This window comes from Mycetomoellerius zeteki, unplaced genomic scaffold (genome assembly GCF_001594055.1).
Source record: "Mycetomoellerius zeteki isolate Tzet28-1 unplaced genomic scaffold, Tzet1.0 scaffold104, whole genome shotgun sequence".
NCBI lineage: Eukaryota > Metazoa > Arthropoda > Insecta > Hymenoptera > Formicidae > Mycetomoellerius > Mycetomoellerius zeteki.
In genome coordinates, this window is record NW_017255954.1 from 72,323 (window position 1) to 94,904 (window position 22,582).

General features: G+C 34.2%; 3 protein-coding genes across 5 annotated transcripts; 2 read left to right on the forward strand and 1 right to left on the reverse strand.

The window, feature by feature from the left end:
* Positions 1 to 4,208: 4,208 nt before the first annotated feature.
* On the reverse strand, positions 4,209 to 8,797 carry Surf1 (surfeit locus protein 1). 3 transcript variants are annotated; one of them, XM_018445378.1, is made up of 6 exons: positions 8,447 to 8,489; positions 5,714 to 6,779; positions 5,202 to 5,323; positions 4,868 to 5,065; positions 4,579 to 4,749; positions 4,209 to 4,456 (listed from the first exon to the last, which is right to left on the reverse strand). In XM_018445378.1, the coding sequence occupies exons 2-6, from the start codon at positions 5,756 to 5,758 to the stop codon at positions 4,243 to 4,245; spliced, it is 750 nt and encodes a 249-aa protein (XP_018300880.1). In that variant the 5' UTR covers positions 5,759 to 6,779; positions 8,447 to 8,489; the 3' UTR covers positions 4,209 to 4,242. The 3 variants fall into 3 exon arrangements, with proteins under 3 accessions (XP_018300880.1, XP_018300874.1, XP_018300887.1); XM_018445372.1 differs by lacking the exon at positions 5,714 to 6,779 and having other exon boundaries at positions 8,451 to 8,797; XM_018445385.1 differs by lacking the exon at positions 5,714 to 6,779 and having other exon boundaries at positions 8,447 to 8,555.
* Positions 8,798 to 9,352: 555 nt separating this feature from the next.
* On the forward strand, positions 9,353 to 13,573 carry RpL14 (ribosomal protein L14). The gene is made up of 4 exons (XM_018445507.1): positions 9,353 to 9,413; positions 11,510 to 11,611; positions 12,229 to 12,423; positions 13,380 to 13,573. Exons 1-4 carry the CDS (start codon positions 9,411 to 9,413, stop codon positions 13,539 to 13,541), a joined length of 462 nt encoding a protein of 153 aa, XP_018301009.1. The 5' UTR covers positions 9,353 to 9,410; the 3' UTR covers positions 13,542 to 13,573.
* A 631-nt stretch (positions 13,574 to 14,204) lies between these two features.
* On the forward strand, positions 14,205 to 14,672 carry LOC108721005 (uncharacterized). Its single transcript, XM_018445304.1, has one exon. It carries the CDS (start codon positions 14,205 to 14,207, stop codon positions 14,670 to 14,672), a length of 468 nt encoding a protein of 155 aa, XP_018300806.1.
* The last annotated feature ends 7,910 nt before the right edge of the window (positions 14,673 to 22,582 follow it).

Below are 22,582 nucleotides of genomic sequence, written 5' to 3' on the forward strand. Positions count from 1 at the left end.
GGCTGCGGTCCACTTGATGCTATAAACGCTTCGAAGCGTTTGAGCGACCAATCAGAACAAAGAATTTTACGAATTAACTAATCAAAGAATGCTTTGAAGCATTTGTAGTAGGACTTTAATTTTATTCCGTTTTTCGAAGATACGTGTAAACGTAAAACGTTTATCCGTTTATATTCGCTTTCAAAAAAACGTTTACTTGAAGGTAAACGTTTACACGTTTAATTAGCACGTTTAATTAGCTAATTATACGTGTAAACGTGTTTTCGTTTAAACGTATAATAGTTAATTACACGTATATTCGGAAAAACGTTTCTAATAAACGGATATACTAATTATACGTGTAAACGTATTTTCGTTTAAACGTATAATAGCGAGCCCTAATTTGTAGTCAATTTGCAGTCAAGTGGACCGCAGTCTATGTAATGTATTAATATGAAAAGGCAAACGAAATTGCTTAATGCATGAAAAGTTCTAGATAAAAGTTTCAAAACGTTGCACAAGTACTTGTTATTTAGTATAAAGTAGCAAAAAATTTTTATAATAAATACTTTTATCATAACTAAATTTGTACTCTTATATTACATTTCTTGCCTCAAGCATCGATGGTTTAACTGAAATTATATTTTTTAAACATTATTTTTATTTAAAAATGTACAGTAATTACAAGATCGATACAGTTAATCGAGAAAAGAACCTTCTCTCTTCTAAAAATGTAATTTTCAACATTCAAATTATTATTTTACCTTCAAAATGACATGTTTAAAAAAAATATGTATTTTATTTAAAATGTTATTTAATAATATTAAATATATATTAAAAATATGTTATATTTGACATCCTCGCGCAAAGGTTGCGAATATTAAAAATATATTTTCGTTTCAAAGGAAACCAAATCATATCGGTTACATCAATATATCTTCGTTACAAAATTAGAAATAAGAGGAATTCGAGAAAAATAACATGAACTTTGCGTGAATAATATTTTCGATTTAAGTTTTGACTACTGCCTATGGCCCTAAAAGAGTAGCTGCTGAACTGATTCTGAGTTTCGTTTATTCATATTTGATATGAAAAAATCGTATTCAGTTTTTAAATTCTAATCTTCATTTGCGTAAAGATCACATCGAACTTCGAAGCAGATTCATTTGTAGCTTTTTTCAACGTTAAATTATTCAATCTATCATTTGATTCTGAGTTTCACAATAGATATTACATGCAAAGTCACGTTCAATATAATAAATATAATGTATCAAGAAACGGAGATTATTTAAATGCGTACGAAATTTAGCCTGCAACAAAATCTGATGGAGGTAGTTTAAGAGCCCTGGCATACAAAAAACTTAAGGCAGTAAGACGTAAGCAGTAAGGAAATCAACATGTTGGATTCGCTACTGCTTATGTTATGGCCTTATGGACTCTACTGTGATTGGTCAATTCGCTTACTGCTTAAGTTTTTTGTGTGCCATGGCCCTAAGTGTGTGTGAAGGATGCTGAATAAGCACATTCATCAAATTGAGTGAACTGAAAAAAATGCTGAATTTTAATAAATATTTGTTTCAATAATACTAACGAAATATTTACTTGCTGTAATTAAATGTTTACTCAAAATAAAAAATTATATCTAAATCTCAAATAAATATAACATATTTACATTTAATAAATATTTCGTTAGTACTATTGAAACATATTTGTTAAAACTTAGTAATTTTTTTTCAGTGAATCCTTCCGAAATGCGCACGTTTTTATTAGAGAGCTAATTAGCTAACAAGGGAAGTTATCCAGATGTCCAATTAGTTTTGAAAAAGTGTGTACAACACGTTCCATGTAGTTGGGCAAAAATATCGATATTTTCAGATTAAGAATGATTGTTTCATTCAATGTACGTTCTTCGTTATTCAGTTAGATAAGACACGCGATTGTCTATGCAGTGGCGGGTTTACACATTTTTTCACCCTAGGTCCTGTACTTCTTGGCGCCCCTTTAAGACACTTGGCCTCCCTTTCAGACAAATGAACAATAAAAAAAGATATCAAAAGATATCACTTTTTCACCAAAACATCAAGATTTTATTTTTCTGCGCCAAAGCATTACTTCAAGGTGCCATTGGCAAAAATGCATCACAATTCCTGGCAATCCTGCACAAATATAAAATTAACTTTCCGTTTGTCTCCTTTTTCGAAGAATTCTGTACTAGTTCTGAACTAGTGCAATATGTTAGAGTAAACCAAACTATACCCGTCTCACTCTAACTTACTGCATCAGTGTACACCAGTTCAGAACTTGGTATGGAAAAAGAAAAGGCCTTTTAATTTTGGTCTCTAGAAGGATGCCACCCCTAGGTCCGGGCTTCGTGGGCCTCTATTTAAATCCGCCACTGTATCTATGCGACCATCTCCAAAGGATTGCCTGAGAATAATGGTCATCGTGGCTCTTACGTCATAAATGTATAATTGAAAGTCATTATGGATAAAATGTAGTACAATGCGATAATAGTATATAAGGACATATCCTTAGAGATATGCGAGGGATCAATAAAGGTACGACGATCAACTGCGAGGGAATCGATATGCGACTTGCCTTCGGTGTTCTTGCGAAGACATCGCATGAGCAGTATATCTAGCAAATATCTAGAAAGTTAGCACAATTAATACATCTAAGAAAGTCTACTATTTCATATTAAGTTTAAGGCAAGAATAGATTTATTTTCGGAGTCGGAAAATGCGTACGCGATGTCTCCGAAGAAAGGTGCGTCGAGTGTTGCCAAAGCGAAAGTTCGGAGACGTAATTAACTTCGATAGTTAAATTTTTAGAGGATTATAATCGCATATCATACCAATTGTTAAATAAAAAAATGTTATTCATCGTTCTTAAATTTATTAAATATAAAGCTTTCAGCTGAGAGACATGTAATAGTTACGAAGTTGAGCAGTTCATTCTCGTCTCCCTTCATTTCTTCGTAAAAGCTAATTCCGAATGCTTTCAAAATTAGAATTCTTTGCCATGTACCTGTTCTCCCGAAACACTTCGCGTACGAATAAACTACTATAGATACATATAATGTTTTTACGCCAACCTTCAAGAACGGATCCTATACGTAAGAAAGCGATGTTGTTATCGATGTGTTTGAACTAATTTAAGGACATCACATTGATACCGCGACAATAAAATACGCTCGATAATACACCTGCGAAAGGTGTATGGCGTATATCCCGCTTCGCAAAATAATGAACGACATAATGAATACCAACAAAACAAAAATGTTAATCTTAATGAAACTTCGTCAATTTCTTGACAATGAGTTTTTACAACGAAATATCGAAACACAATCGATTAAGGATCAGCGAAACACAATCAATTGACAATCTTGTAAATACTTTAAGACACACGAATTTCATTGAATAGTTTTAAATATGAAAATAATTATAAATATCTAATTTAATTAAAAGATTAACCAAATAAAACATCTCAATTCTCATAAATTTTTAAAAATTTGTAAAAAGGATGCAAATTATAAGCACAAAAACGAGCTTAATGAAATATTTATTTTACTTTACATACTTTACTATGCTCTGACTAGTCTTGCTAGTTTCTTGTTCGATCTGTTTTTCTCTATATTATTACTATATTATTGTCAATCTTATTGGTATTATTATATTGTATAATCTATATATAAATCAATGTAATTTATATATTGCATATTTTCATACTTGTATAAAGATATTTTTTTATGCCGACTTCGTGGAAGTATATTGTATACTATGACCATTGTTATCAATTTTATTAGTGATAACTTGTATCGATTGCTGTTATATATAGTTATTATTATTGTTATTATTATGATAGCGAAAGGCGAGGCTTTTTTCTGGGGGAACAATTAGACGATATTTCTAGACATAGAACACATTCAGTTATTACGTTTACGAAATAAAGAATTCTAAAAATTATGTTTTCCTTTCCAGTTTTGTTATCCGTTCATTTCGCACAAATCAAGTTGTTTTTTTTATTTTGATTTTTCATAAAGATGTGAAAACAATGAAATACGTACAATAATTAGAATTGGAAAACTAATTAGAAATGTATAATCTAATTAGAAATCTATAATGTATAATCGTAATTAAAAATTATTATAACAAATATATAGTACAATTGCATAACTATATGTAATAATTATTATATATACACATAATTAATTTTTATATTTTTTTCTGTATATATAGCAGGTATATAAATATCTAAATGCATTTAAATAAGAGGTAATTTCTGTATAAACTGTCGGAACCACATGTAGCTCGTGCAGGCAGACAACGAGTACCAAGTGATTATATAACTCAAATGTTCGTCCCTTAAAGTTACTTTCGTTTGGCCTCCGATTGGACCTTGAGGTATATTGTACTCGGCCAATAATTCTATGTATACAGGTTCTGCTTCTGCTACCTTTGCCATCGCATTTAAATCTCTAGAACATACTTGTTTGAATTTGTATGTGATAGAAAACATCATTTTTCACAGTACTAAAAATTTTTTTAATTTGGTTAATATAGAAATGACTAATAGAATAAGTAAACTATACGCTTTTACCTGTAATGCCATACACCTTTCGCAGGTGTATTATCGAGCACAAATGGAGGTCGCTTTTCAGTTGCTCTAATAATTCCGGTAATTTCTATGGAGTCTATAATCTTATTTCCCATTTTGTATGTTGAGCGATCACATCTAGGAATCCATCCACGATTTACCATAATAATCAAGCTAAACTCAAGAAATAATACCAAATTCATTCTATACTAAATTAAAAAATGTTAAAGTATTATAAGTTTTAGTTTGTTCTCAATTTCTTTTAATCAACAATTAATGAAAGCATAATTACTCTCGATCTTCCAGTTTGAAAGGCGTAATCACGTAATATCCTGAACTTGTTTTGCGAGAAAATATTCCACCACCTTTTTCGCTAACAGCTTCCCCATTAATAATTAGGCTTCTAGGTCCTATCAAAAATTCTTTTTCATATAAAAATTTGCCCTTCACTTTTATACGATAATATTCTTTATCTTTTAATTCATTTAGGCTAAAAAGAAATGTTTTTGTCAAACATTTACAATAAATAGTGCTTACAATATAATATTCTAATTTAGAATATTACATTGTAAATACTATTTATTACAAATTTATTTTTTTTAGAATTTCTAATATTATAATCTTACTCTGATGGCAAATCGATTGGCTCTGCTGAAGTACGTTGCTTTAGCTTTTCTATTAGATCCAGCTTCCATCTCCATCTCTTAATTTGCCATGTACCAAGTGCAAATGTAATAACAGGTACACCCTAAAATACAGAAATTACAACATACAATTATTACAACATACAAAATTAAATTTTAAAATTATTGATAAAATCTACTATTGATGGAATTGGCCTCTGTTATAATTTAAATTATAATAAAAAAGTTTGTTTTTAATTAACTAAAGCAAAGAACAGTTCATCGACAAGTAACTAAATGCATGCACAAGAAGCCACGGAGCATGAAAAAGTGACTACAGTACATGTTCACATCATAGTATTCCTAACCTGAATAGTCGTGAATTTTAACGATTAATATCTTGGTTCGTAGGACAGAGCGAAGCTTTTTTTGCCAGATTCTTTTATTTTATATAAAAACGCGTCGCTTAATTTCATTGATTTTTTTAGGTGCGGAGGACTAAACTGTATAATTACCAATTTAAAATATAATATATACTGTGCCCACAGCGCAATGCGCATGTACGTGTAACCAAAGTAAGTACAGTCAACAACTAAAAGGTTGCAACACTTTCTTTTTAATAGGTTTCGGAATGCAGCCTATTCACGGAGCGATTGGTTCTTATTTATGGATCCATAAGTAATACTCTTCTTTACAGAAAAATTGCATTTTGGTATTTCCAAATCAACAGACCAAGTTTCTTAAGCGTTGAAAGATCTAGCGAAGCTATGTTAAGAAGAAGAAGAGCAGCCGACCACATTACACTACTTTTCTCGTCAATCGCAACATCTTTCGCATATCCCGTAGCACCCCATATCATATGGCGCCGGACATTGCTGACGAAATATCGACTTCTGAACAATCTAATCCGTCCGTAGATCATACGCCGTCGTCTGCAGGCCGGAAGACTGTGTGAACGGCTACCTGTAAAGAAACTATTTATTTCTGCAAAGAATTGGAAGGCGCAAGTGGAGTGGGTCAAAGCACACAAGCCAAAGCCTCAACTAGACAACTCAGCAATGATCTGGCGTCTTCTGGAATGATAAATCATTGTTATACCATCATTATCAAACAACATGAACTTATTTTTGTCGCTCTAGAAGTCATCAGACCATTGTTGAGGTATCTAGTTGAGTTGAGGTGTGCTTTGGCCCACTCGTGTCTTCCAATTCTTTGTGGAAATGAATGGTTTTTTCATGGGTCGCCGTTCACACAGTCTTCCGGCTTGCAGATGGCGTATGATCTGTACGGACGGATTAGATTGTTCAGAAGTCGATATTTCGTCAGCAATGTCCGTTGCTGTACGATGTGGGTGCTACGGGATATGCGAAAGATGTTACGATTGACGAGAAAAGTAGTGTAATGTGCTCGGCCGCTCTTCTTCTTCTTAACATAGCTTCGCTAGATGCTTAAGAAACTTGGTCTGTTGATTTGGAAATACCAAATTGCTGATCAAGCTTCTTATGTACGTCCACCTTTGTTCATGGCCCTTTATGATGACTTTCTGTTGTCGTTCATCTATATCTTGAGCACCGCAAGTATCTATCATAACGTAAAACGTTAAATTTAACTGCTAAAATTAGATCATGATGGTAAAAACTACGTCTGTAACATGAAAAGCAAAGAAAGTACAATAATGCGATTTTGGGAAAATTAATACAAAATTAAAGAATCATGATGTACATTGTCAAATCACATTATATTTTACGTACAAGGCCTACCTGCCACCAAGTGTCTACTTTATAAATTTGAACGCATTCGATTCACTTTGATAAAAGTTATGCTCAAAAAATCGAAAGGTGACATAATTTTGACCGGTACTGTATATGCATCGTCCATTTGACATATATTCTATCTTTTTTCATTGAAGAATCTAAATTTCTTGTAAACTGTACGGTCAATTTAAATGAAACTTTACGAGAACAAACTTAAGTATTTACTTTATAATTATAACGATTTTTAAATTGCTGTCATATCGTCCTATAGATTTCTTTTTACACAGGCTACGTTCTAAAATTTGCACATACTGAAAAACTATAATGCACATAACATAAAGTATAGATTTTCAGTACTGACAGTGTCCTAGTTTACGCAGAGTACTTGATGCACATACTAACAAGTAACTTTCTATTAAATTATCTTAATTTCAACAATACATTTAAAGAATGCTGTACTAAGCTGGTATAATATGCATCCATAGATGATTAATTAAATAGCTATATGTGTATACATTGACATCTCCGAAATTAAGATTCAATGAAAGTTACTGATTAGTACATGTATTAAGAAATGTAAACAAGGTCAGTAAAATTTCGAACACAGCCACAATTTATACTGATTTATACCGAGCACTTGGTACACTTATTAACTACTTATTGCAAATTTGATTGGACGCACTCAGTGCACACTCGGTGCACATTAAAATCGTCGTACACAAATAATGTAAAGATATATTTATACATCAATATAGAAATCGATTAAATCCTGAAATATTCAATACATTTTATTGTACTATTAGGTAACATATGTATTTTATAATTCGAAATATTTGCATTTTACTTTTATACTCAAATTAAATCAGTGTACAACGGTTTTAATATCCACTATTGTGCGCTAGTGCTTCCAATCGAATTCGCCATTAGTAACTTTCCATTAAATAATATTATCTTAATTTTAGCAATATATTCAAAGAATGTTGTATTAAATTGGTACAATATGCATTAAAATAATTAATTAAATACACAAATTATGTATATGTTTACATATATCACCGAAATTAAGATAATTCAATAGAAAATTACCAGTTAGTACTTAGGTCCATATCAAGGTCCGATTGCACCAACATTAATTTAAAGTTTAAAATTCTCTCCCTTTCTGTCTCTCTATCGACTTTAAAAAGAGATTTTTAAGCTTCGTCAAAATAACGTTGGTAAAAATAAGTGCATGATATAAACTAGCTAGGCAATAGCGTCGTATCGAGTTAGAGTATGACAGGTCTTTTAACCTCTAAGTCTCAAACTTTAACGTTTAATAACTTGTTTGACGCGGCAAACCGCGGCGTTTTTCTGCCAGATTCTTTCGTTTTAAGTTGAAACACGACAAATTAGTACATTATTTTACCAAGATTTGAGATGAGAAGATATTTTAAACAAATATTTTTTTATTATAATATAAATAGAATTTTAGAATAGCAGATGATATTCTATTACTTGCCAATAAGGAATATCCATATAGGCCAATCTTTTCCTCCGATTTTCGATATCTATTTGTTTCAATAGCTGCAGGCCTCGTCAGTTTAACTTCACTGCTCTTACATCTCGCTTGCGTATTTACATTACCAAATAATGACACGTGCACCCGTCTATTGATAGCACATTTTGCGTCTCTCAAAAATCCAAAAATCTTTGTTAGATTCATATCTGACTTTTTAGTTATAGAAAAAATAATAAAGAAAATTTTACTTTTTCAATAATAAAAAACAACTAATAGCGAATTCGATTGGACCCGATTGGACGCACTTAGCAGTGGTGCGTATATACGTAATAACGTTTCCACTGGAAGAACTGGTGCACACTGAGGGCATTGAGGGCTGCGGCTGCCTTCCCATGGAGAAAGAAACCATGGAATGATGGAACAGAATATTGACAGAAAAGAGATAGGATGAGGATAGTCCTCGTCCTATCTCTTTTCTGTCAATATTCCGCTCCGTTGTTTCTTTCTCCATGAGGAGAAGGCAACCTATTGCTGGATTCATACTGCATCCGATTTTCGTCGTACGACGCTCCGCATCCAATCAGAAAACAGGATTTCGATGATACGAAGCAAAATTCATCGGAATCCTGTTTTCTGATTGGTTGCGGAGTGTCGTACGACGAAAATCGGATGCAGTGTGAATCCAATAATACACCATGGGTGCGTTCCAATTTTCACTGCCAGTGCTGAAACTATACAGTATACGTTACGTACGCTATAGGTTTTCAGTATTGGCAGTGAATTTCGGAACGCACCCCATATAATTCCACTCCCTCATGCTCTTGGTCGCACTAGGCTGCCGATTGATGGCGTTGATCTCGACATTGTAAATCGTCTCTGAAATGGCATTCTTGTTTGAGTGTAGCGATCTCGGTTTATTCGGTTTTTCGTGATCTATTGTCTTTTGTATTTCGGAAAATCATGGTAAGTGAACGTTGGTTGAACAATGATCATGTAAAATCGTATAAACAGCCGTCGAATAAATTTTCCGCGGATTTCGCTCTTCTCGTGTGATTATGCTCATAATTTTTAACGCCACGGTTACTTTTGCCTTGCGAATTATCTTGCGCTTAACCTCGTCGAGTGAGCGTTCGTCAACCGCATGGTGCATCCTCCGTGCATCTTCACATGGGATTCTAGGCGCATTTTGCATTCTCATAAGCTTCTATAAGATTCTACAATGAGTTGGTAGTCGGAAATCTTAAGTCTTAACCAGTTTTAACCTAAATAGGTGACTATGATTTTTCGCATCTACTAGTTGTTAGTTGTACAGCGAGTCGTTTAACTCGACTGGTGGAAAGGAATAAAGTCGAATTTGGTCAATCTTAAGAAAATCGGTAGTCTTATGCTAATAGCGTCTCCCCGAACGCACCTTTAGTTGTACAAGTTGGCTGTTGACCAACTTCACCAATTTACCAATAAGATTTCGCGATTACAGATTACGGACTCATTGTAGAATCAGCTTATTAAATTAATTATTCATTATGAGTTAATCAGAGTTTAGTTGAAGTCGATAATATTCATTTCTACTAATGTAGATTAACTTAATTGGTTTAAGTTACTGTGTTATTAATTCTTAGAACTAGAAAAAGGTAAAAAATAAGTTAAACCGAGATTGAAGTTCATTTACATTGGTAGAAATCTTAGAACATATATAAATAGAAGAGAAATTGAATGCTGAACCTGAAGTCAACAAGAGAAAGCTATAAAGTCCCAATTGACTGTAATGCATATGTGCCACTCAGCCCGTTTTCTTCTTTTTCACTTTGTAGTTAATGTTTGAGAAACACTATAGCGGGGAGCACAGACTTTTGCATAACGCATAACATGTAATGCATAAGAAATTCAATCAATCAGAATTCTTTATTTCATGGAAAGGAAGGAAACGGAGAGCTTTGATTGGTACATTTTCTTATGCATTACGTGTTATGCGTTATGAAAGAGTCTGTGCCCCCCGCTTAAGACTGAAGCATATTTTTGTTATGCAACCAGAAGCAACCATGACTAAGACAAAGTTGTCTTCTGATCCCTAAAGACGAAAATAGCCTTAACTGCAGTCGCTTCTGGTTGGATAACAAAAATATGCCTCTGTACAACTCACATAGACAATGGTCTGTACATGCATGTTGCAAACATTTGGGACTTTACTTTTTCTCTCGCACATATGTTAATTTGATATATGGGCAGTATAGGCAATTTTCTTTCCACACACGCGCGCGCGCACACACACACACACACACACACACACACACACACACACACACACACACACACACACACACACATTCTAAGATAGAAATGGACATAAATCCTCTGTAGCAAATTCTTATTCTACATTGATTTTAATTTGGATTCATTAAATTCAGCATATCTCTTGAATGTTATTAAAATAAAGACTTTTGAATGTTTTGTTTATATTTACATTACTTTAAATTAGAAAATTGTACAGAGATATAATAGGCTTTCTATAATAAGGCCGTGGTCTGATTCAACGTTCATGATCATCTTTTGTCTTCATTTAACTTTTGACAAACAACAAGGATGAAATGATTTTTAAGTGTTGTGAGCGTGAATCAGACCAATCAGACCGCAGCCTAACACATATTCTACAATAAGCCATTAGTCATAAATCAATCACAGTCGTCAATTTCCAGTTTCTAACTTTTGATTTATGACTAATGGCTTATTGTAGAATGGCCATTAGTCATTATCTAAGCTGAAATCTTAAGCTGTAAAAAATTGACCAATCACAATTGAAAGAATAATTGATTATAATTGGACAATTTGTTACGGCTTAAGATTTAAAACTTAGGTAATGATTTATTATAGAAAGCCCTTTGAAAAAGTCATTAAAATTCATATTTTTACATAGAAGTATTCTAATTTAAAGTAATGTAAACACAAATAAAATATTCTGTATATCATGAAATTTTAATATTTACGTATTGAAGAATTTATTCTTTAATAAATTTAATATAGATTGTGAATTTTATCAATAATATCTTGTCCTTTTTTAACAGCCGTTCCAAAGGTTTGTACAATCTGGCCGTGTGGCCTATGTGAGTGATGGTCCTTATCAAGGCAAACTAGTTACCATCGTTGATATCATCGATCAGAATCGGGTAGGAACAATATTTCTCTGTTAAAATTGTTTAATCTTTTTGGTATGAAAAAAATTATAAAATTACATAATATCAAACAATTTTCTGTAGCTAATATATTGAATAATAATTTGCTGTAACAACGTTAATTATAATCATTTTTTATTTGCGCAGCAAACTTTATATGGATAATGTTTTATTCTTTAGGTATTTTATACAATAAGTGTCATTTTTATATTATGTTAAATATGGACAGAAAGACTTAATTTGAGCAAGTTTAACATGAAAGCATTGTATGCCTTTACATACATATTTTTGTAATAAATTCTAAAATAATATATAATATATATATATATCTCTATAATAAACTCTATAATATAATAAACTACAATAATTTCTATAATAAATCTATAATAAAAATAATCTCTATAATAATAATAATCTCTATAATAAACTTTATAATATAATATAAACTATAATTTCTTTATTTTTGTATGATGGAATAATAATATGATAGGAATTGCCGACTGACTTTGGTGATGTTAATTTCTTTCTGATGCTATAGTTGTAACTTTTTTAACAAATTGTTAAATTCTTCAAATCTTAAAACTGTTACCCTTTTTTTTACACATACACAGGTTCTAGTCGATGGTCCATCATCAGGTGTACCTCGTGGTGAGATGAGACTCAATGAGCTTCACTTGACAAAATTCCGTTTACGTTTTCCGTTTTCCGGATCCACTCGTGTCGTGCGTAAAGCATGGGACTCGGCTAATATTAACGAACTTTGGAAAGAGACGATGTGGGCCAAAAAAGTTGAAGCCAAGAAAAAGGTATTACAAAATGCTAATTGTTTATTTATATTAAATAAATATAATACTTATTTTATTTCTAGCAAATGATATTAATGCATTTTTATACCTTAAAAAAATAAAATATTGAAAAATTATTTTTATAAAAATTAAATATGTGATGAACCAGTATTTTTTGATAGAAAATACCGTCTGACTTTTACCACAGGCGAGATACTATTAAAGACCGACATCCTTACGGGAGTTCACATGTTAATATTAAAGTGATTAAGAATAAAAACCTGATAATATTGTACTAATTTTATGATTTATAAGTTTAGTAGTGTTTATCGGTGTATATGCATTTAAACTCAATAATATTCGATTTTTCTTTAAAATTGTGATTTCAATATTATCATCAAAGTTTGATTATCAACAGAGATGATAATTGCAGAGAAAAAATTGTAATTTTTCGGCAATATATAGAATGACAATAAACGGTAATATACAAGCTTAAAATAGACTAATTTTATTAATATAAAGTTATTCACATATACTATTCGAAACGTTTCGACTCATACAGTAGTCTTCTTCAGTCGTTACAAACATTAAATTATAAAAAACATAACAAGCGTTTATTTAAATTATACTTTATATTTTAATATATAGGATATTATAGCTTTATAAGTATGCATACTTATTTATGGAACATTTATGTAATAAAAAATCATGAATTAATTATGTATTAGCTAAATATTTATGTTAATAGTAGCAAATTTATATCAATTGTCGATAATATCAGCGTTCTTCAATTACCTCCAGACTCTTGGAGCCTCTTTATACCGTCGAAAATTTGCCCAGGGTTGACAGTCTTTAATAGTATCTCGTCGGTGCTTTTACTGACGATTCTAACTTGATTTTGATGACATAGTTGCAACTTTAGAAATAATATATTTTGGAACGATATTATATTTAGGAAAAATATTTGTCTGTTTCAGCGTGCAGAACTCAGCGACTTTGACCGCTTCAAGCTGCGTAAAGCAAGGCAGATAAGAAATAAATTGCGGACGGATGCGTTTTACAGATTAAAAAAGAAAACTAAGAAAGTTAAAGCTGGTGATGCAGCGAGTAAAAGCGCGAAAAAAGCTGAAAAGAAATAATAACATTCTGAATTAAATACAAGATTATTTTATGAAAGTCTTGTTATTTATCATATTCCTTTTGTCATGCTAAAAATTATTACGGCTCCTGAGTATTCATCTCAATCATACTGAATCTGGAGTAACCAAACGGTATAAATTTACCTTTTTAAGAAAAAGTAAAAAAGCGTTGTGAATATATGGGTGTCAACTGTCAATCAACTACAGATATACGTCAAACAAAAAACTGGTGTACCAAATTAAGAATTACAACTTTAATGATAGTATCTCTAATTTAAAAAAAATGAAACCTAAGTGGTTTGTATATTTGCCTCCAAGTTAAAATCCTATAAATAAAAATTCGACTTAATTTGAATGATATGTATCCAGTATATAAAAGATTTGATATCAATAATGGGCACTAAATTATAATCTTAAAAAATTGTTACCTAACTCAATCCAAATTATATATGAACCTTGAATAAAACTTGTACAAAATTAAAAAATGAAATCCAAATTCCAAATGAATTATCTTCATTAATTTATAGTGAAAACTAAGTGATACGTACTTTTGTAATATCACAAAATTGTATCTTTATTTGTTTAACTCTAATGATATATATCACATTGAAAGCGTCAGTGGTTGAGCAGTTCAATCGCACGCTCAAGAATGACATGTGGAAGATGTTTACGCTCAACGGCAATTACAAATGGGTCGACGAGCTGCCGCGTCTCGTGTCAGATTACAACGCGCGCAAGCATCGCACTAACGGCATGCGACCGGCCGACGTAATTCCCGCGATCGTCGAAAAATGCTTGGGCACGGTGTACAGTACGATAAAGATCGCGGATCCGGCGAAATTCAAAGCGGGCGATTCGGTACGCATGAGTAAGTACAAGACGATTTTTGAAAAGGATTACACGCCAAATTGGATCACCGAGGTGTTTACGATCGTTAAAGTGCAGCGTACCAATTCCGTAACCTATCTACTCGAGAATTATCGCGGAAAATTCATTGTTGGAACGTTCTGCGAGCACGAATTGCATCGCACTATTCATCCGGACGTGTATCTCACGGAGAAAGTACTGCGCAGTATAGGAAACAAGGTGTACGTCAAGTGGCTGGGATTCGATGGATCGCACAATTCATAGATACACAAAAAGCAATGTCGTTTGAAAAAAATTTTAATTCATACTTTTTATACATATAATAAATATATCAATATAAATATATAAATATATAAAATATTTTTATTATCCCTTTCATCTTCGTTTGGAGTATACAAAATACATATTTTTTTAACAACATATGTACAGAGATAAAATAAGTATATATATTGTCACGCCTTTTCTTGCGTTGATTGGAGTGCGCGCGGGAGCGCACTAGGGAAACGGCGGATCAATCGGGATGGAAGGAAGGTGGAGGCCCTCGCACGGGAAAGTACACCTCACGCAGTCGAGCGAGAATCGTGAATCATGATAAAGTTGGGCGCCAGACGTGCTCCAAGCCGATATCAGTTTCACGAACGCGAACGCAAACCACGCTAGAGTCACGAAATTCCAAGAGCACCAAATATCGCGAAAACCGAGAGCAAACTCTCGCTCACGTGAGGGCTGGCTCTACCTAATGGCAGAGGGGCGGGGTGTTCGGGTAAGGGCCGGTCTGCAGGAGGATGAATGGGATATTCCAGGATAGGGGGCGAATAATATAATCGTCACCAATGTGTAAATTATAAGCGCATTTACTACATCGAGGTAAAAGAAAATACAAAAAAAAAACAATGAAATAAAGAAGGAAAGACCATTGATAGACAGGGAAAAATATTAATAAAGAAGAGTAATGATGGTTGCGCCGTAGAATCAATTAAGATATGAAACCGAAGAGTCACGATAGTTACGGAAAGAATGATGGTTTAGCGAACAGGTTGAACAAGCAAATTCGATGTCCTGATCTTATGAGTCTTAATGCACACTCATTCACACCGCCGAATCGAACATTCCGGTTCTGAGGGGAAGAGATTTGTCCGTTGAGTTGAGATGTTCCAGAGATGCCCGTGGCAGTGCCGGTAGCCGACGGGAGAGATCGCCGTTGGAATGGACATTGTCGAGGCGTCGTATTCGACGGTCGCTACATGCAACGTTGAATGATGTTGCTTGCGACAGAAGCGACAGCGTTTTGAAGTGTGACACACTTTGACATGATGAGGTTCAAGACAATTAAAGCACAGGTTTTTTGCACTGACAAACTCGCGTCGTTGACTCACAGCCTTCTCGCGATATTTTGGGCACATGACGCGATATAATGTCTCGAGTTACACTGCACACTGTGGTACGGCAGCGGTCGCAGCATATGCTCTTGCGTTTGACTGCGAAGTTGAACTTGGAACTTGTTATTTAAATGGCATTATAACTCGCTCGATAGATTCCAGGGTATGAACGCGTCCAACGAGGAACTATTCCAAATCACCGAAGGAAGGGGGAGTAGATTTTGCACCGAGAGTTGTTTCCCACTTCTTCAATGATTCGACGTCGAGTTTACGTATGATCATGAAAACGATGATGTGATCCCAGGATAGGACATTTGAGAGCTTCGAGAGCGTTGAGCGTCTCTTTAACATCGCCGAGAAAGCGCTTTATTTCCGATGCAGCTTTCAATTTACAGTTATTTGCAAGGCGGATAATTGCGCATCGATCAGAACCCGTTTGTTCTTCTAGCGAGTTACGAGAATTTCCCAAGCGTGTTTAAGATTTTCGCTAGTGATGGGGACGTTCTTCAATTATTGCACCGGTTCACCGGTCAGACTCAATTTTAAATAATGGAGCTTTTCGACAGCCGAGAGACAGTCGTTGTCTTTCATAACTATGGACGTGAAGAGGTCTCGAAAGTAACTTCACTGAGCGTAGTCATCGGAAAACTTCGATAAGTCGATGCGCGGTAATCGACGAGAGTAAGATCTGGTAGGCGAGTTAGTTGTGGTTTTGGTAATAGTTGTATCCTGTTTCATCTTGTGATCGAACTGATCTAGCATATCGAGCATAAATCCTTGCGCTTTATGAAATTTCTTTTCACAGAGAGAGTACATGTTTTCGGTAACGTATGGAAGCTGCTCTATTTTGGCATGATGCGCTTTAAGCAAGTTTTCATGATACGCGTTGAATTTTTCTCAGTTAGCCTTGAGAGCGCCTAAGTGACTTTGGACCGCGCCGCGAGTGATCCGTGAAGATTCGAGTTTGTTGAGATTGTCGAGAGAGCGAGAGATTGTTCTGTCGAGCAATAACGTCGTTCACAGTGGTCATCTTCGAGAGTGCCGAGATCTTGAGATACATATACGCATCTCACAAACGGTCACTGCCGTGATTGTCTACGTGGCAAATTTCGCATTTGCACGCGCGAACTTTGAGAGTAAATGAACACCGCGAATAGAGTTTTTCTTGCACAGCTGAGAGCGAGAGAATGACGTTAGAACGAGAACGGCTTAGCAAGCACCGATATTCGAATACAACACTTCTGACAACGAAATTCGCGAACTCCAATTGTCTAGCTCGAAGGACCAACAATGTAAGGATTATTGTGAAAGGAAATAGTATCGAATATCCTGGTTCATTGGCAACGTCGGAATTATTACGAACGTACACGAGGAGTCAGAAGGTGCAGATAAGTGTAGAGACTTAGAAACGACGTACAATGAGATGTGCTGCTGAGCTTTATTTGAAATCAACAGACAAAAGTCGTTAAGCGATATACGTACATAGATACCGAGAGGTAACCTTCGCTTCGCGGGGAAGAAAGAAAAGGTTGTGAATGTATACATCGTGTGACGCGAAGTCAACAACTGATCGACAGAAAAACTGTCACGAATTCTGACCGCTTCGGTGCCGATAATAAACGCGTTTTGAACAGAATAACTATCGACAGGAATAAACACTAAAATTAAATCAATAACGAACACAAGTGTTCAACAATATTATTTATGTGAATCTAGATATGATATGCCGATATAAAATAATTAGCATACTGAACAGTTACTGAGTTTAATCTAAACAACGTCTGATCGTTAATTTGTCAGCCAGCGTGTACGGAATATAGTAGACTACTGAGAGAATATATTTGTTATCATTTTATTGTTACAAATTCTGTATATTTTATTGCTGTCTCGCTCTACTCGTTCTCCAAAGTATCTTCCGTTCCTGGCCACGAACCACCTCCTTTATCACTACCGTGGTTGAGCAATCGGTTATTAAGCCCAGTGTCCACGATGCTAGAAATCCGTCCGAAATCTCGGATGAAGAAAGAATTGACCAATCGCATTGTCATCATGTGACTAAATTGTTTAAATGTGATTGGTTAATTCTTTCTCTCTCCGAGATCTCGGACCAATTTCTAGCATCGTGGACACAAGGCTTTAGTGCCATCAGCGTTTGTGATTCCTAGGGATTTCTATATTCTGAATAGGAATTTTGTGTAAATTTGCAAAAGAGTGGCACGCTCTCTCGTGCCTGGCGCCTAATTATCGGTATTGAGATTGAGAGCATTTTAAATTTGCGAGAGCAGTTGATGCATTGTCTACTTTGAGTATCAAATTATTAGAATTTACGAAAATTGGATAGAATCTTAATCGCGAACGCACGACGAAGTTGCACCACGCTCGTGAGTGCGGTCGCAACATATATATCAAAACGTCGGAATAAGATTAGCTCCTCCTGAAAACTGAAATCTAGGGTACGGTCATCGCGATGTTATTGTAGGATTAAAAGCTGATTTCTATACTTTATGTTACTTTTATGTCGAGGTGATTAGGCGATCGCGACGCATTGGCGGCCGGTAATAGGTTTCGTGTGCGATGCGCGCGATATCGGACGAGAGGTTAGAAAGATAGGATCAGGAAAGGGCAGATTGACATACAAGACGCGAGCATGCGTACGCATTTTTGAGTTGTGAGAAATAAATGCCTTGTTTTGTTCAATAATACCTCGTGAACTAATTATTGGGAATACCATTCCTACTCTACAATACAAATGCTCTAAAGCGTTTTTTGACTGGTCAATTCGTAAAATTTTTTCTTTTGATTGGTCAATTTATAATGTTTCAAAGCATTTATAGTGAGACTTTGGGTACGGTTCACTTGGCGTTACAAATGCTTCGGAAGCATTTGACTGACCAATCAGAAGAAAGAATTTTATTAACTGATCAATCAAAAAATGCTTCGAAACATTTGTAGCATCAAGTGGACCGTAGCCTTTGACCGCAGTCTAAAGCTGGAAACACAATAGACAATAGGAACAAGGAATAACGAGCCATCCAATCAGAGCTCTGAGTATAATATCGAACTTATATCCCAGACGGCTTGTTATTCCCTGTTCCCTGTTCCTATTGCCTATTGTGTTTTCAGCTTAGAACATATAGTACTGGAAGGAGCATAGTCTCTTGAAAGTGAAGGCGAGTAGATAGACAGAGAAGAATAGATTAAGATCGTAGTTGGTAATGCGCATGACTGTAGGGAGGGAATGCGCGCGTAAGCGAATTACACACAGCTGTCAGCTGCAGTACATTTGATACGAAATACCTCAAAACATAACAAATTCCGTATATTAATACTATACTCACAAATAATTAAACTTACAAGTGATATGAAAACGCCTGATTTTCTTCTTTGCAAATATAGCAATACATTACCACAAATCATTTATAATTTCTACTCGTAGAACCAAACAGAACCAAACACAGTTCGCGAATAATCAACGTGCTTTCTAGTATCCACGGTGGATAATCCACCGCGCACGCGTATGGAGTATGCGCATTACAATCTATGATCTTCATCTCTCCATCCTTGTCAATCTTCTCGGCTTCAACCGAATGTACAGGAATTATATGCCTATGCTCCTTCCAGTACTATATGTTCTAAGGTTTTCAGCTTAATTCTGTCGTAGTGTAAAAAAAAATGGCGCCGAATCACGTGATTTAGTCAAGCAGACCATTTCCTCACCTGTCACTTTTTTGATTTATCTAGAGGTCTAAATTTCTTTAGTTCTAACATAAGGCCTGTTCTTTTTAGTTGAATTTCTTGCATGGTTCATCTTGCACGGTTCTCTCCAACGTGGAGAGAAAAGGAAGAAAGATGAACCGTACAAGAATTTTAGCGAAAAAGAACAGACCTATATATAAGTAGGCTTAATCGACAGCTTGGGTCTGAATAAAATATTACACATAAAAGAAAATATCAGCTTATCTTAACCTTTCGTGGTCACTAGGAATTCAGGAGACCCCAAAAAGATGTGAGGCTTATTCTATAAGATCTTTCTTATTCCCCTACAAGGTCTTTTTTTAAACTGCTATTTATCCGAAGTTCAAAATACCCTTTTTGTGCTTTCGGCCGCATATTGTTCCTTGGACGCCAGTCTTTGCGATTTTTTAAATATGTTAAAATTAAAAACTCTTTAAAAAGCCACTGCATTTCCATATTCTATAATACAATGTTTAAAGTATGTTCAGTAATTTTTGTGATTTTAAAAAACAAAAGTTGTAAATACGGCAATCATTTAAAATGTTGGGATCATTTTGTTCCCTGTGTGATCAATATAAAATTCTCAGGAGGTGTTACGAGTACCACAAAGGGTTAAGGAAATGTAGCGCGATGTAGTGGCATTCAAATTCTGTGATTTCAAAGCTCTATATCTTTTTATTATTTGTTGATTTTCTGAATGTAACAAAGGAAACATTTGATTAAAATCATAAAAACTACAATATATCTCAAAATGAAGCAATTTAACCGGGGTTATTTTTCCATGTGAAACGCGCGTGGTCCTTTGCTACATTACATTAAATAAGAATTATTATTATGTGTTTTTAAATAAAAAATCGAAAGAGACTTACAGATATATAGATTATATATATGTATTGAACAAGTAAAAAACATAATTATATAGTAGTTAATATTTATTTCTAAAACAAATGTATCTCGAATTATTATATCGCGATAAATTTATTTTATATACGTATATATATATATATATATATATAAATTAATTATATGCCGGATCTATGTACAGCTTTAATACTTGACATTCCTTATCAAAAATTCTACTGTAACAGCTGAAAGTTTAATTGGGTCCTCCTATTCTCAGTCGTCATGTCGCGCATGTAGACATAAAATAGGACATGCGAATGTATTGCTAATCGAATTGACTTGTAAATGATGTCAATAATCGTGTGTCAATTATCGCATGCATTGATAGTGATCCAATATATCCGTCATGCAAGATACGATTCTTTCCTGCGGATAAATGGCAGTTAAACCATACATATTCCATTACGTAAACGAAAAGACACGCTTTTTACGTATCAGAGAGAAATAAATATGCCATACACCATTAATGCACCCGACTGTGCAAATAATGCGCGTGGCGAACATCTGCTTACATCGTAGATTTAAAAAATCTATGTCTTTTAACACTTAATGGAGAATTTGAAACTGTTAGTAATATATAGAAACGCATTCTATCATCTCGTCCATTTTTCTCGACAATTTTTCCAAATAACAATGGTACATGAAAATAGATAACGATGTTACAAATCCAAATTTAATTCTGGTGGATATCACGACTTCTATTTTCATAGAAAAACCTCAACTATATAAAGATCCACCCGGGTAAAAATCATTTTTGCACTTTCGTTACTCGTAATCTTTTAGTTCTTTCTCATCCTTTTCCTTTTTTATATCAGAAGTATTAATTACTAATTTTTCTACAGCGTGTGAGAGTAATATAAATAGCAACTCCTTTTTACAAACATGACTTAGCGAGTAAAATTAATAATTTTCATTATGCAGCTACGATTTTTTTATCATTATATCTTTGCCTCCACGAGGAAAGTACCTTCTATCGCTTAATAATAAGTACATTTTTTATGATGCAAATCTATTTATTATGGTGATGTACCAGATCGTATTATAAAATTATACCGGATATTGAATATCGGATGTCCGAAAAGAATGTGATATCGTGGACATCCGATATCTGGTCGAATATCCGGTAAGGCCGGATATCTGATATTTTCCGGATATCCGCTACGAATTCCTTAAAATTTAAAAAAAAGTGAAAGCAAGGGGAAAATAGCGATAATAATTGACCAGCTGTGGAACAGGATTGTTCGCAATACAGTTTCAACATGCTTAGTATCAAAGTTTAATATTAAACTTTAATATTAATTAATTTTTCACGATGGACAATAACATTTCAACATTTTCGGTGACAATCTATTTCGAATATTGGTATAAACTAGAGCTCGGAAAAGGAATCGAGTAAAGTAAATTTCGAATATTCGCCCGTAGATTCGTTACCCGTACATACGGTTGTGAATCGGTTCTGCGGTTGTGAACCCGCTAATTCGGGTACCCGCAGAACCGTGTAGAATGCGAGTACCCGTAGAACCGTCTGCGATACGGAAACCCGCGGAATCATAGGCGATAGGGGTACCTGTTTTGATGCGGATATCCGCTATATGCTAAAGATATCTACGTGTAACTTTGTCAATTTTTAAAGCGTTTTAGAATTGTTTACACTAATTTTCATTTTGTTTGTAGTTAAACAGTTTGAATTAAGGATGGTCATACAGTCCCTGCAAAGCAAATTAAAGGTAATATGTTTAACATATAATATTCATAATACGAAACAGTTTAGCTCCGGAATATTTAATTACAAACGGAATGAGGATCTCTACAAACGATTATAAAACACATACCTTTAAAACTGACAAAGGAGGATGTTAAAGAAGTTCGATTTTTGGGCCCTCTGCGAAACCTTAGTTAACCGTAAAAAGTTGTTGTTTAGGATCACCTGAAATAGTAAAAATAGTTTTATATCCCAAAAATACGGGAAAAGAAGATTCTTTTGATATTACATGTGTCTCCTTTTGTAACCCATTCAGCACAGAAAGATTGCAAAATGATTGCAGATACTCATTGCAATGTTGTAATATTGCAAATAGATTGCGCAATGTATTTACAACATCGTTGCAATGTCATAGCATCATAAAAATGTCCGTCTTTAGCAAAATTGCGCTGTAA